At 38.8% G+C, this 12,210-nt stretch overlaps 1 protein-coding gene across 3 annotated transcripts in view; it reads left to right on the top strand.

Annotated features, from left to right (window-relative positions):
- Positions 1–11,937, top strand: part of ATG7 (autophagy related 7) — a 102,413-nt gene extending 90,476 nt beyond the window's left edge. For all 3 annotated transcript variants that reach the window (XM_032194377.1, XM_032194375.1, XM_032194376.1), the window contains exon 19: positions 11,661–11,937. In XM_032194377.1, the coding sequence (XP_032050268.1) occupies positions 11,661–11,693 (33 nt within the window). In that variant the 3' untranslated portion in view covers positions 11,694–11,937. The remainder of the gene's footprint in view (positions 1–11,660) is intronic.
- The last annotated feature ends 273 nt before the right edge of the window (positions 11,938–12,210 follow it).

The following is a 12,210-nucleotide window of genomic DNA, read 5'->3' as shown; positions in this document are numbered from 1 at the left end:
CAGAATGGTTAAGAAGGAGATGAATATATATGGATCTGTGGGCCAGAATACAGCTTTGTAGTGCGCACGGTGCAGGATAGGTCTGCCAGCTTGCACAAAACAAAATTCATATTTAGGGATCAAGGTCATATGCCATCAAAATATAGAAAGATAATCAAAATAGCTCTTGTAAGGTGTTTAATTTTGATAAAATCATTGGCCTGCCTGACATCTATAATGTAGTTATTCAATACAATCTTAGATTTCTCAAGCTTAGACCCAAACATTTAAATTAATGTTTTGAGAGTGCTCCCTCAGATTTTTCTTCAGTTTGAAAAGAGGAACTTAATGTTTCAATTATTTGTAAGAGTAACTTCTGTGTTTTGGTTTATATCAAATCTCCCCTTATCTCCTATGCAATAGCTGTAATCACCTGTTCCTTTTAGTTTCTGTTTATTGTAAGCTCTATAAGAATTGAAGAGCTTTATAAGCTGAGTAAAAGTTTAAGGATTGTTTATTACTTGAATGAAAGATTTTTTTTAACGTAACATGATCTTACATGTTCATAAATGAGAATAATTGTAATGTCATCTGAAAAGAAAGCATCACCAACAGCACATCATCACTCTGCTGCTTGAGCCTGGTCCTCTCGGAAAAGAGATGCAATGTCGGATGTGATGGCAGCGCTGCTCTCTGCTGCAGCTTGTAGGTCTGGGCTTACGGCTCAGTTGGGTGGCTGCGTAGTCTGATGTCCCTTGGCTTACACAACCTGCTGGGAATCACAGTATGAGAAGATACCTTGTTAGGCCCTGTCATGTTTTACAACTTGATGTTTGAATTCAAAGACTTCATTGCTCAAAGTTATGCAGAACAACCTCCTAAGTATATTCCGGTTCTTTCTTTGGGGGAGGAGTTGGTGGTGAAATGAAGAGATGCTATATTTAAGATCATGTAAACTCAGTGCCACAAAGAGGTAAAGTATGCATTCATGGTGCAGGAGACTTGTTGCTTGTTTTAAGGTGAATTTTGTGGGGAATAAAAATCATTTAACAGTCTTGGGTTTTACTCCCATTTTGAAAACATACTGACTGTGTTTGCTATTTGATTGCAATCAAGTTTTTAAAAGTAGCTGCTCACTCCGGCGCTCACAGTTGGATTAACGTGTTCTTTCTGTGGTCCCTGTTGATCCCATAAACTCAGTGTAATTGCATTCATATAATAGGCAAAAAGATCAAAGTAGTCCCATATGGGGTGGGGGGTGGGGAAGAGCATTCTGAGCCAAAACAAGCTGTTTGGCTTGTAAGCAATTGGAAGCCTTTCCTGCAGCACATCTGCAATGTACTCTGCCTTAGCTCCATAGCGTGGCTCGCTGCGTCCTTCGTGTGACTGCAATCCTAGGGAAAACTTACAAGTAACAGTGCCGTGCTAGTCTTGACTTGACTAAATAGACTTGTAATCAAAGGATTGTTTAGTACCACATATATTACATTGGCGGGGCAAAGGTTGGCGCTCTTCTTTTCCAGATCATTGGGTTCAAGTTAATAAAGTGCAGCAGAAGGAATTTGAGTTTTGACTTGGTGAACAAGTTGCTGTACATGAGAAGCACATCACTTGGCATGGTCATGCCAACTTTGACCAGTTTTGTGCTGTCAGGTTGAAATAGGTTCATGGACAGTTGGGAACTAGTTCAAGCATGGTTTTGTGACTGCATTCTGCAAATGGAAAAGGCCAACACTTTGTTAAAGCAAGTCCAGCAGGACAGATAGGTATAAGGAAAGGGAAAACGAGGGAATTAGACATGGAGATGTGATAGCTTGGACACATACAAGTATTCACAAAAGATCCGTTAGCCCAAAGGATGTTGAAATTTAGTGGTCAGAAAATCTAAAGCAATTTTGAAGAGGGTTACAGAATCTGAAGTCATGCAAGACCCTCCTAGCACACACACTGTGTACAGTTTAATCAGGATTCTTGTTGGTTCAGTTGCATACTAATGAGATCGGTTATCGTAAAATAATTCTGATGCTAGTAAAAATTTTCAGGTGAATCTAGGCTGGATTTGTGGTTTTTGAGACATTTCCTGAGTCACTAGCTAGGTTTTTAAATGAATTTAAAGCTGCCTATATTATAGAGAAAGTTGTGTGATGCACGGGCATAGCAAATGCAGTAAGAGCGAGGCAGCATGCTTACAGAGGTCTGGTTTTGCGGATGCACTTTCTGCTTCCTCATGTTAATTTTTTTGTCCACTTGAAAGAACACGGTTCTAGCAGAACTTAGCCATAAACCTTCTCTGCCTGTTGTGTTTCTAGAACATCTCTGCCTTCAATATCTAAATATTTAATAATTGTGCTTTTATACTGATGCTTGCAATTTTGTATGTTATGTTCATTTTATGCTATTTGATAAACATCATGGGAAAAGTGACGTGTAAGATTTTAATAATAATCATGGGGAAAACTGATATGCAAGATTCTGATACTTATGTTCTCTAAGGTTTTGGAGTGAATTACATGAAATAAAAATCTGATTACTGCAGTATCATTTATGTGTTCTAGGACTGCAAACCATCTTCTTACATTTGCTTAGTTTCACCTGGTGTGTTCAGAAATTATTTTAGTTTCTAACAAAATGAAGAGCATTTTTCCTGCATAGGAAGAGAGAGGAGAAAGTTTTCCATCACTTCTTCATGCCTCCTCCACAAGCTAGAGATGTTGTGTATACACCACATGTATCTCCATGGAAGCAGTGATGAGATCAGTGAGGTCACTGGATAAATCAAAACTGTAGCAAGATAATATTTTGATTGTTTTTCAAGTTTTCTATTACTTATGCATTATATACAACACACTAGAGGAAATATCTTTATACTAAAGAGGCATGCAAAATATGCATGTAAGATGACATAACAGCATGTGGGAAGCCTGTATCACTTTTTCTGCCAAATACTGTTTTCTGATAATGGGACTTGAGCTGAAAAAGATCCATAGTGTTGACTCCAGGATTATTTAGAGTAATGCATATTTGGTTTGTGTTTGCCAGCTTCAGTTTGGGAGCATGGTTCTTTAGAGTGATCTATATGTCTTGCTTTTTAAGGTAAAATTCTCAAATTCGGGGTTTTTCAACTAAGAAAATGTTCTGTATTGATGTACCCTTTAACATTTGCCTGTTTTTATGAAGGATTCCTGTTTACCATTGATTGGTGAGCTTCACAAGAAGTTTTTGAGTCTCAGATGATAGCTCAGTGAATAGATGTGACGTGCTGGAAGGAGTTGGGTGTAAGGCCACAAACATGATTAGAGGGTGCACAGCACATGTCTGTAGGCTGGGAGACCCGGATTTGTTCAGGTTTAAGAAGGCTGAGCAGAGAATGTGTAATTGTTGTCTTCAGCGACCTGATGGCAATGTACAGAGAAGACAGAGGTGCAGAATGAAATGATGAGAGCCATCAGGCAGAAGTTGTGATGTAATAACTTCCAGTTAGAAAGGGAATAAAAAAATCAGCATGAGCGTGGTCAAACGCCAGAACAGGTTTCCTAGAGAGGTGGTGAAATCTCAGAAATAGTTAAAACTCAGCCGGACAAGGGTCTGAACAACCCCATCTAGTTGGCGTACTTTGAGGGGAGGATTTGACAAAAACACCTGCACGGTACCTCCAGTCCAGCTCAGTCAGTGCATCTGTGATCCCACATCGAACCGAGTGGACTTTAGGTATCATGTTTTATAATCTCTTTAAGATTTGTCTGAATTGTTTACCTCTGAAAGTCACATGAAGTAGCCTGTATTGTAAAACTGCTGCTCTTTTTTAATCACAGTAACTGAAATGTTTGATTTGTATGACCTGAAAACTAATTTACAGATCTTCCATAGCAGTTATGTGTCACTTGTGAATTAAAAAGCCGGGGTGGAACATGGCAAGCTGCTCATTTACAGCAAAGCAAAGTCTGTGTAGCTGGAATGGAATAGGTTCGGGCGTGTAGATCGTGATAATTATTTTGACACATCCATTTATGCATATGATTCGGATTTCCTGTACAAATTTGTGAAACCCTTTTCAAGTAAACGTGCATTTGTATCTCTGTTGCAATTTTTTTTTGGAGATGTATCTTTTTACATTTAAAACTGTAAAATCTGGGCTTATCGAATGAGGAAAAGAATTTGAGTGTATACTTTTGTATACTCTAGTGTTTTTATTTTCAGTTCAGTCAAAGGATTTATGAGTGCTGATCATTGCTATGACGATATTTAAATTAATTGTGGCTTCATTCAAACAACTTCTGTTTGGATAATTGCCTTTTGGTGCTAGTAAAATAAAGTTTCAAATCCCACACCAAAATATGGTAATGGAAATCATCACATCTGCTTGCTGGGGGGTGGTTGTTTGTTTTCACACTTACTTGTTTTCAGTTTTTAAGAGCCTGAGGAAAAGACTTTGTAGTAGAAAGTACCCCCATAGGTAGATATCATCCCAACAACCCAAGTGCCATGCCCTGAAAAATTGCCTTTGCAGCTCCAAAGACCAGTCAGAGGTGATCTGACTGCGGAGGGGGATTGGTTTTCTATTTGCTTGCTTCTCTGCTTTGTTTTTTCCTGGCACAAAAAGAAACAATTGAAGGAAATGTGTCTGTGTGTCTGAGGCTTTTTTTTGTTTTTACTATAAAACTTGTATGCACTTTGTTTGCTTTTGTTTGTTTTATTGGATTGTTAACTATCTTTTAATTGTGTAAAAAAAAAAAATTAAGAATGTTTTCATATAATACAATGAAACAGCTGGGAAAACTACTATAAAAGCAGAAAGTACTAATTACTGCTGAGTGCTACTCTTTGTATATCTGTTTGAAACACAGAAGATATGTAAAAGATTTTCAATCTAAAAGTTTACAGTCTAAACAACAATAATAAAATCTGCATTGTTTATTTGCCTTTTTCTACTTAAATCTACCTTTGGAAGTATTTAAAACCTTCAAGTGCCAGTTCTGCAGGATGCTTAGAAACTGGTCTGGCTTCAAGTGTGTGAGCTGGCTGAGACCCTGTGCTAAGGAGCTGGCTGAGGCGGCAGGCTGACCAACTGCTGCAAGGAATGTAGGCAGTTCAGTCTAGTGTAAAGCCCATCCTGGAAGAGGAGGTTTTCAGAAAAAGGTTGTGATCCCTCTGTCCCAGCCTCCTAGAACACTGAGTGCTCAGGAAAAAGGGCTATGAGTACTGAACTAACAATAGAAGGGCGGAAAAACAAATGCTAGACACCTGTAGCTTGATAGGATAGAGGACACAAAAGGAAATCAGAAGAGATGTCCTGAAACGGTGATCACAAGGTTCTTAACCATACTGCAGGTAGCCAGATGAAGGCAGCAGGGCGATGCGAAGAGGGGCAATGTTTCCAGTTCCTGTGAAAAGTGAGGCTGTGCATGAGAGGTATGGATATAGTAGGGAGAATAATGGTAGCTGCAGGTTAAAATCATTAGTTAGATTTTAAGCTGTGGTTATGGGCTGAAGATGCAGAATTTTGGAAAGTCTATAAAGGGAAAACAAGCATCCTTCAGGGACGCCCTCATTGACAAAAGCAGAGTTGGAGGTGAATGTTATTGCGAGGCTTTAAACCATTTGAACTGGGAGGGCTGTGAAGTTTCTAGCAGAGACAGAAAAAAGGGATGTGTGTAGGTAGCAGGGGTGCCAGGAATTTGTCAGCAGTGTAAACTAGCTAGGATAGGACCGTTGTGGATAGGGATCTGGAAAGAATATCCACTATTTGCACTACCTGCTATATAAATAAAGCAGCCTGGAGAAGGAAATGCAGTTTTATAAGCCTCTGATTTTTTTTAGGTTAATCTATTTGTGTGTGTGTGTAAGTATGTAATTTCTGCAACAGCTGAAGCCAGAAAGATCTCTTAGTCTGTAGTTAATTCTTCAAACATGCAGCCCCAGGGTAGGAGAGCCTACCGGTATGCTTGTATCAGAAACGTGCTTAGATCTCTGGCTTGCTGTTAGAAATAGTTTCCTTTGGGATGGCTGTAATGACCCCTGACACCTGGGTATTCTCTCCTTCAGGGTTTTCTGTCCCTCCTGCAGGGACATCTCACCTTGTTAAATGTCATGTAAGGAATATCTATGGCGTAAGCTGTAAGGTAAAATAAAGCTGATTTTGGCTATAGTTTTGCTGGCCACAGTTCTGTTAGAGCAGGTGGACAGCCACTTCTGAAAAACATAACTCTGTCCTGCTGCAGAAATAGGGACCTGTTGGAGCAGCATAGATAGGTGTGGATTGGGTGAACAGCTGTTGTGGGGGAACCGCTGCAATTATGGTACGATAGGCTGTTTCCACTGTGAGCAAGAGTGACTCCTTATTTAGGTGCATGGCCTTAGTTTCTTAGACAGCAAAGAAAATACTTCACTGTAGAAGTGCACTATGCAGGCATTGGCATGCATCTCAGTATAAATTCTAAGTAAAGCTAAATGCTCTCGCTAATGGAGAATCGTGTTCATGTTGGCTGTTTGTGGACAGCTTTTCTTTCTTTTTTTTTTTCTTTTTTTTTCCTGTGGGAAAGGGGATAAGTAAGGAGATGTTAAATATGCAAAATGCTTGAAGTTTGTTTTCAGTTGCAGTAAGATGAAGGGTGGGACTTACTGTGCATCACTACCCAAGATGAAAGGAGGGTGCTGAACTTTATAATTAGCATCCCTCAGTCCGTACAGTAAAGTTTGAAAAAGTTACATGTTGGAACTTGCATACACTTAATGAATTTCAAGTTGCAATTTCATTTCTGTTGCCATTCCTGAAAGATGCAGTCACTGGACCAGGAAGAATATTGAATGAGCCACACAAGTACTGTTAATGCAGCCTGCTGTAGCTAGTTCATCTGATTGTACGTTATATTTACATACACAAATAAACATGCTTTGTCAAGTAGGTGAGGCTGACAGAAGCTCTGATATACTGTCTCTCTGCTTGAGTGTAGAATAAAAACATGTTTGACCTAATATCTATCAAAAAGCTCACTTTTATAGATGTAAAATAATTAAATTTCTTTAAATTTAAAATGCTTGAATATATATATGTATTCATTTGTTTAGCCTTCCTGAGTAAGGGTACATTTCTAAATTGGGAAGTAAGATATGAAGAGGCTTAATTGGCCTGGAAAGCTGCCTGTTCTCAAGTGATACCCACCGGTGCTGTTTGATGCAAGTAACATCTGATTTTTAGCCTCACCTCTGCCTGCAGAATTTTACTTTTTCCTTACTCTTCACCGTCTTTGGAGCAGCTACAACATAGTAAATACTGTGGTTTTCTGAGCGGCGTGCATTTGATACACGTGTCTGTAAATTTCTCTCAGGTGCGTGTGGAAAGCAGTGCGTGGGGCATGGTGTTTGTTTGCTTCGCCTCTCTTAATGAGGCAGCCAGTCCTGTGGCAATTGCTGCTGGATCCATGCTGGCAAGAAACCTTAAAAAAATCCCCTTGGGATATGCTGATATTCTTGCAGGCATGTTTATAAGGTGAACAGTAGTTCTGTATTTGAATTGCACATGAAATTGAATTCTAAGAGATGGAGCTGTGTTTCCATATGTGAATGCTACCAGGTGTTCTTGGTGTAGGAAGAGAAATCCCACTCATTTCAGTGGGATTATTGAAGATGCAATCAGAAACTGCTTAAAATCAGTCACTGGGAACTTGTGAACAGTTACATTAATACACTTTTTTTCCCCCATTTTTTCCTATTATGTAAGAAAATAATACTTGTCATTTCAAGAAAACAAGTGCAGGAATTCTCTTATCCTGAATAGCCGTAATTTCCACCTGAAATTTAACACCCTCTGCATGGCAGTTTGAATGTAAAAGCAAGTACTTGAAAAAAACAGGTGCATTGAGGTAATCTGGCCAGATTTGTGTTTAAAAAAAAAAAAAGAAAGAAAGAAAGAAAAAAGGTTGATTTTGACAGCTAGTTTATTATCTTCCTATTTTATGACTTCTCCTGTCATTACCTGTAGCTGCATTTAGGTTGACTGAGCCAGGTGTGCTGCAGGACTGAGGAGAGGTGAGAACAAAATCCGCATTCACAGCTCAAGCGGGGTGTCAGGTTCTTGGCGTGAAGAACCTGATCATTTTAGATCATTTTAGATATTGTCTTTCGTGCCTTTCTGTGTTTCTTGATTTCTGCTCTGTAAAAGTTCCACAGTTTCAAAGTAATAACCAAAGTTGGCGTAGTAATAGAGCATGTCATTTAAATGTCTTTTCACGGAAAGATGTCCTGCTATTAACTGAGAGCCCATGAAGTATTGGAATTTAGTTATCAGTACTGACATATAATACAAATTCTTCTGTGCAGTGTAGTATAGCTTGTTTTCTTTAGGTTAGCGTGCAATTTTTAGCTTTTGTGTTGAATTTTCCCCTTCTTTTCCATGTTCTCCCCTCCGCGCTGCACATGATTTATTAAGGCAGTACTTCACTCTTCAGAGACTTGTAGGAAGCTTCATCACGCAGTGCCGGGGTTGTGCCAGCTCTGATAAGCAGACGAAGTGTAAACTGTCTTATAAAACTGTCTTGCACCTCTTGCTCAGTCACCTTGTCACTGCCATAGAGAGAAGTCTGTCTCCTGGAAGTAAAATATGAGCATGCTGTTCAAATGTTAAAAATAATTCTCCTCAATCCAGGATGAGATTGACATTAAACATCACATTTAAATACCTGGAACCTCAGTTTCAGCCTTTCTGCAAATATTTTTATAAGACTCCTAGAAAAGAGGTGTGCTTTAGATAGGAAACAATTGGCTTGTTGTTCTTTTCTCTTCCCTTTCCTGCTGCTGTTAACAATGCTGTGTTTCCAGGGCCTTAGCTCTGTAGCGTCGCTGTGTAGCTGGAGTTACTCAAATACCCAGGTGCACTTTACATTCTAGCCATGTAAAGCTAGATAAAATTGGAGCTAATACTAGACCTACGAGTAGTAAAGAGGCACGGCTGGTCTTTCTGATCTACCAGCTGTGTGTCAGAGCCTTGCATCAGCAGAGAGCTGCAAGGTACAAAGGCAGGAGACTCGTGTGAATGTGCCGCCCAGCCCATTTTGCACTGTTCAGGTTTTCAGAGCTGCTTTGAAGGAAGGGCCTGGGCTCGAGCATGCAGCCAGGTGCCAGGTTTTTGAAGCAATCTGAGGCTGAGCAGTGCTTCTCCCCCAGCCAGGAGCTCAGGCTGCCTTGTAGGCACTGCCGCCGGCTGTGCAATGGGCTGGAGCGCTGGAGCTGTGCTTGGGCTGTAAGTCTTCAAGTTACTTGAGGCCCTCTATGGGTTGCCTGTCCCTGGCTATTGAGGCTGAACAGAAAACTCTGTTATTCTGTTATTCCCCTTTTCCTCCCAAAGTGGAGTTACAGCGTTGTCGGAGCTGCTCTTTGTGCCATACGGGGTGTCAGCGTAACACAGGCGTTGCACATCACAGGTGTAAAGCCAGAAGGCTCTCTGAGCCTCACAGGAACAATGCAACAGCTAGGCACTTTCTGGAGGGAATTGTTTCCATATCACATAATTACTAATGTAACTGGCAGCCTTACCAGCCTTTTTTTTTTTTTTTTTAATTAAAAAAAAAAGGCAAACCAAAAACCAAGCAGAGTGTACTTGCCTTCTCACCCACACTGCTCAGATCAGAACTGATGATGGGAAAGCACGGAGCAGAGACGCTGGCTCTGCTCCCAGTGTATCTGTTTAGTAGATAAAGAAGACTTTTAGGGATCTCAGTCAGCTTCTTTCTCTTTTGCCTTTGAATCACCTCATGGCATTTTTAAAAGTATTTATTGCGTTTCTTTCTCATGGGGGAGTGGTTTTTGAGGGTTAATAACTATGGGCTTTGTTCTCAAAAATGAGAGTAGGCTAGACAAAGATGGGCTATCAGTCTGAACTTTGGATTTCTTGCTGATTGCCAGTTTGAATCATACCATAAACGCTATTTAAAGATTTTGTTTTTCGTATTTATTTTCCACATCCTTGACCCTGACTGGTGAGCTGGACATTTGTGTTTGCCTTGGCAAGCTCCAAGCTGCTCATCTAGGGCAGGATGAAAACTCTTTTTTCCTTTTGTAAACAAACTGTTCCTTCAGTATTTTCCATAAGGATTTACACCACCATTTTGCAACGCTTCTAGGAACTGAGAAAATCCTGCCATTCAGAGTTTTCATTTTACACAGCTTGTAGAACTGCATAGAAAGCTTTGATTTTATATGACTAATTGCTTCCTGGGGTTGGATATGAAGAGCCTTTTTCAGGATATTTTCAAATTCCAGAAATATCACATTTTATCATGCAGGGTTTTACTAAAACTATAGGTAAGTATTCTTTGTCACCTGTCCAGAAATGTGGTTGTGTGTAGTTATTATTTGTCTAACACCAATGTGTGCGGACCAGCCATGAACACATTTTGGTACCTTTGCACATCTTGATACTTTTTATTGGGAAGTAGAATACACAATTTTAAAGCAAGCTAATGTTACCAACAGAATTTATGTATTGGTATTAAAAAGTTTAAATCTTACCCAAACGTGATGTACCACCATTATCTCCGTGTTCTTGACTGTGAAGTTTTCTGTTATACCATTTTGTTGTGTTGAACTCTGAAAGGTTTTAGAAAAGTTTGAATGATCCTGAAGAAATGTCCACATATTGGTGGCTCTTTGCTGGCAGAGATGAGCTTGCTCTATTCAGATGATCAGAACCAAGCAGGTCAGAGCCAAATCCAGCTGAAAGCTCTGTACCTGTCTTAGTCCTGATCCCAAACTACTACAAGCCCTGCCAACTGGAAAGAGGGTATTTGCCATGAACTAAACCTCAAAATAAAATAATCATAAAAACCTTTTGAGAGCACCCACATTTTCCTAGAAGAAAGTTTGTAGAATGTATTCAGAATATGGTCATGTTTGATTTTTTCAATTAGTTTTGCTTTCAAGTCTCTGTATTTTTCTTAAGGTCATGGTAACTGGTATGAATTTGTAACCCTCACTTCAGTATGTTCGTAAGGATGCCAGATTCCTTGGTGTTCTGTGAAAATACTTTTTTCCCCCAATCTACAAATGCTCACTGAACATGGACAAGTAGCAAAATAAAAGTACAGTTACACAGAACTGTAGAAGTAATCTGTGTAAATTTTCTTTTTTTTTTTTTTTTTTTTTTTAAACAATAAAACATGTTTTAAAACAAATAAAAAGAACAATTTTTTACTTAGCTTTTCATCTTTATGTTGCCATTTATGAGATCTAATATTTGGGTGCAAAAATAATTCTCTAGTTTGTTGGAGAACAACTAGTTCTTCATGAGTGTCTTGAAAATTTTCTGCAGTTTCTAGTAAAGTATGCTATTTATTTTAAGTTATTATCCAGATCAAGCACATGCTAATGAATCAGAAAAACAAAACTAAATGTCTGGTTTTTGCTCTACTGCTTACTGTAAGTGATAATAAATAGCAAATAGCCAATCTGACAGTTCAGGAACAAATGCTGAGAAGTAGGCTGAAAAACACCCCCAAAATAGTGAGTGCAATGTAGGTTGTTAACAGAAGAGAAAAGCACCGAATTGAGTGTTAAGCTCCATTGATTCTAGTCAACAGTCCATAAATGTTATTTATCCGTCCTTTTAAATAGTAATACTAATTTTATAAAGGTATATTAAAAGCATGTTTGAACTCCACAAACTAAAATTACGCTTTATTCTGTTGCAGATCTGGGACATGAGTGATGATGAAACAGTCTGAAAATCAGCTGAATAAGGTGGAAGATGACCTACTTTGGACTGCAGTGCTGCCTTTTATCTGTTATTTGACAAGTTAATGATTGCTTACCTATTCTGACTGCTACAAATATGAACAACTATAAACCGCATAGTGACATGAATATCTTCACCGTAAAAACCGTCTGTTATAGATATAACTCTCCTTATTTTCATTTTTATTATGTAAATAACCAAAGCAATGTGGTTATGTTTAAATCTGCTCTTCTTCTCGTCTTTTTTTTTTTTTGGTTTATGTATAAAATATGCTGCTTAAGTAAAGTTTGGTGTTTTATTTGTTCCAGTTTTTATTTTCTTTGTTACCAGACATGTCTAAGCAGCATGTCTAAATGTCCTTTTTTTCATCTTTACATTTATACCCCTTTAGCTAGAACTAGTTAGAATTTATTATTGAGATTGAGAATATTCTGCTGCTGGGAATTAAACTGCACCTTTATTTAAAGGTGAGCAGGAGTAGGTAAGAACCTACATGTACAGCCTAT

Source organism: Aythya fuligula, chromosome 10 (genome assembly GCF_009819795.1).
Source record: "Aythya fuligula isolate bAytFul2 chromosome 10, bAytFul2.pri, whole genome shotgun sequence".
NCBI lineage: Eukaryota > Metazoa > Chordata > Aves > Anseriformes > Anatidae > Aythya > Aythya fuligula.
Note: the sequence above shows the minus strand (reverse complement) of the source record. Positions and strands in the feature narration are given on the sequence as shown.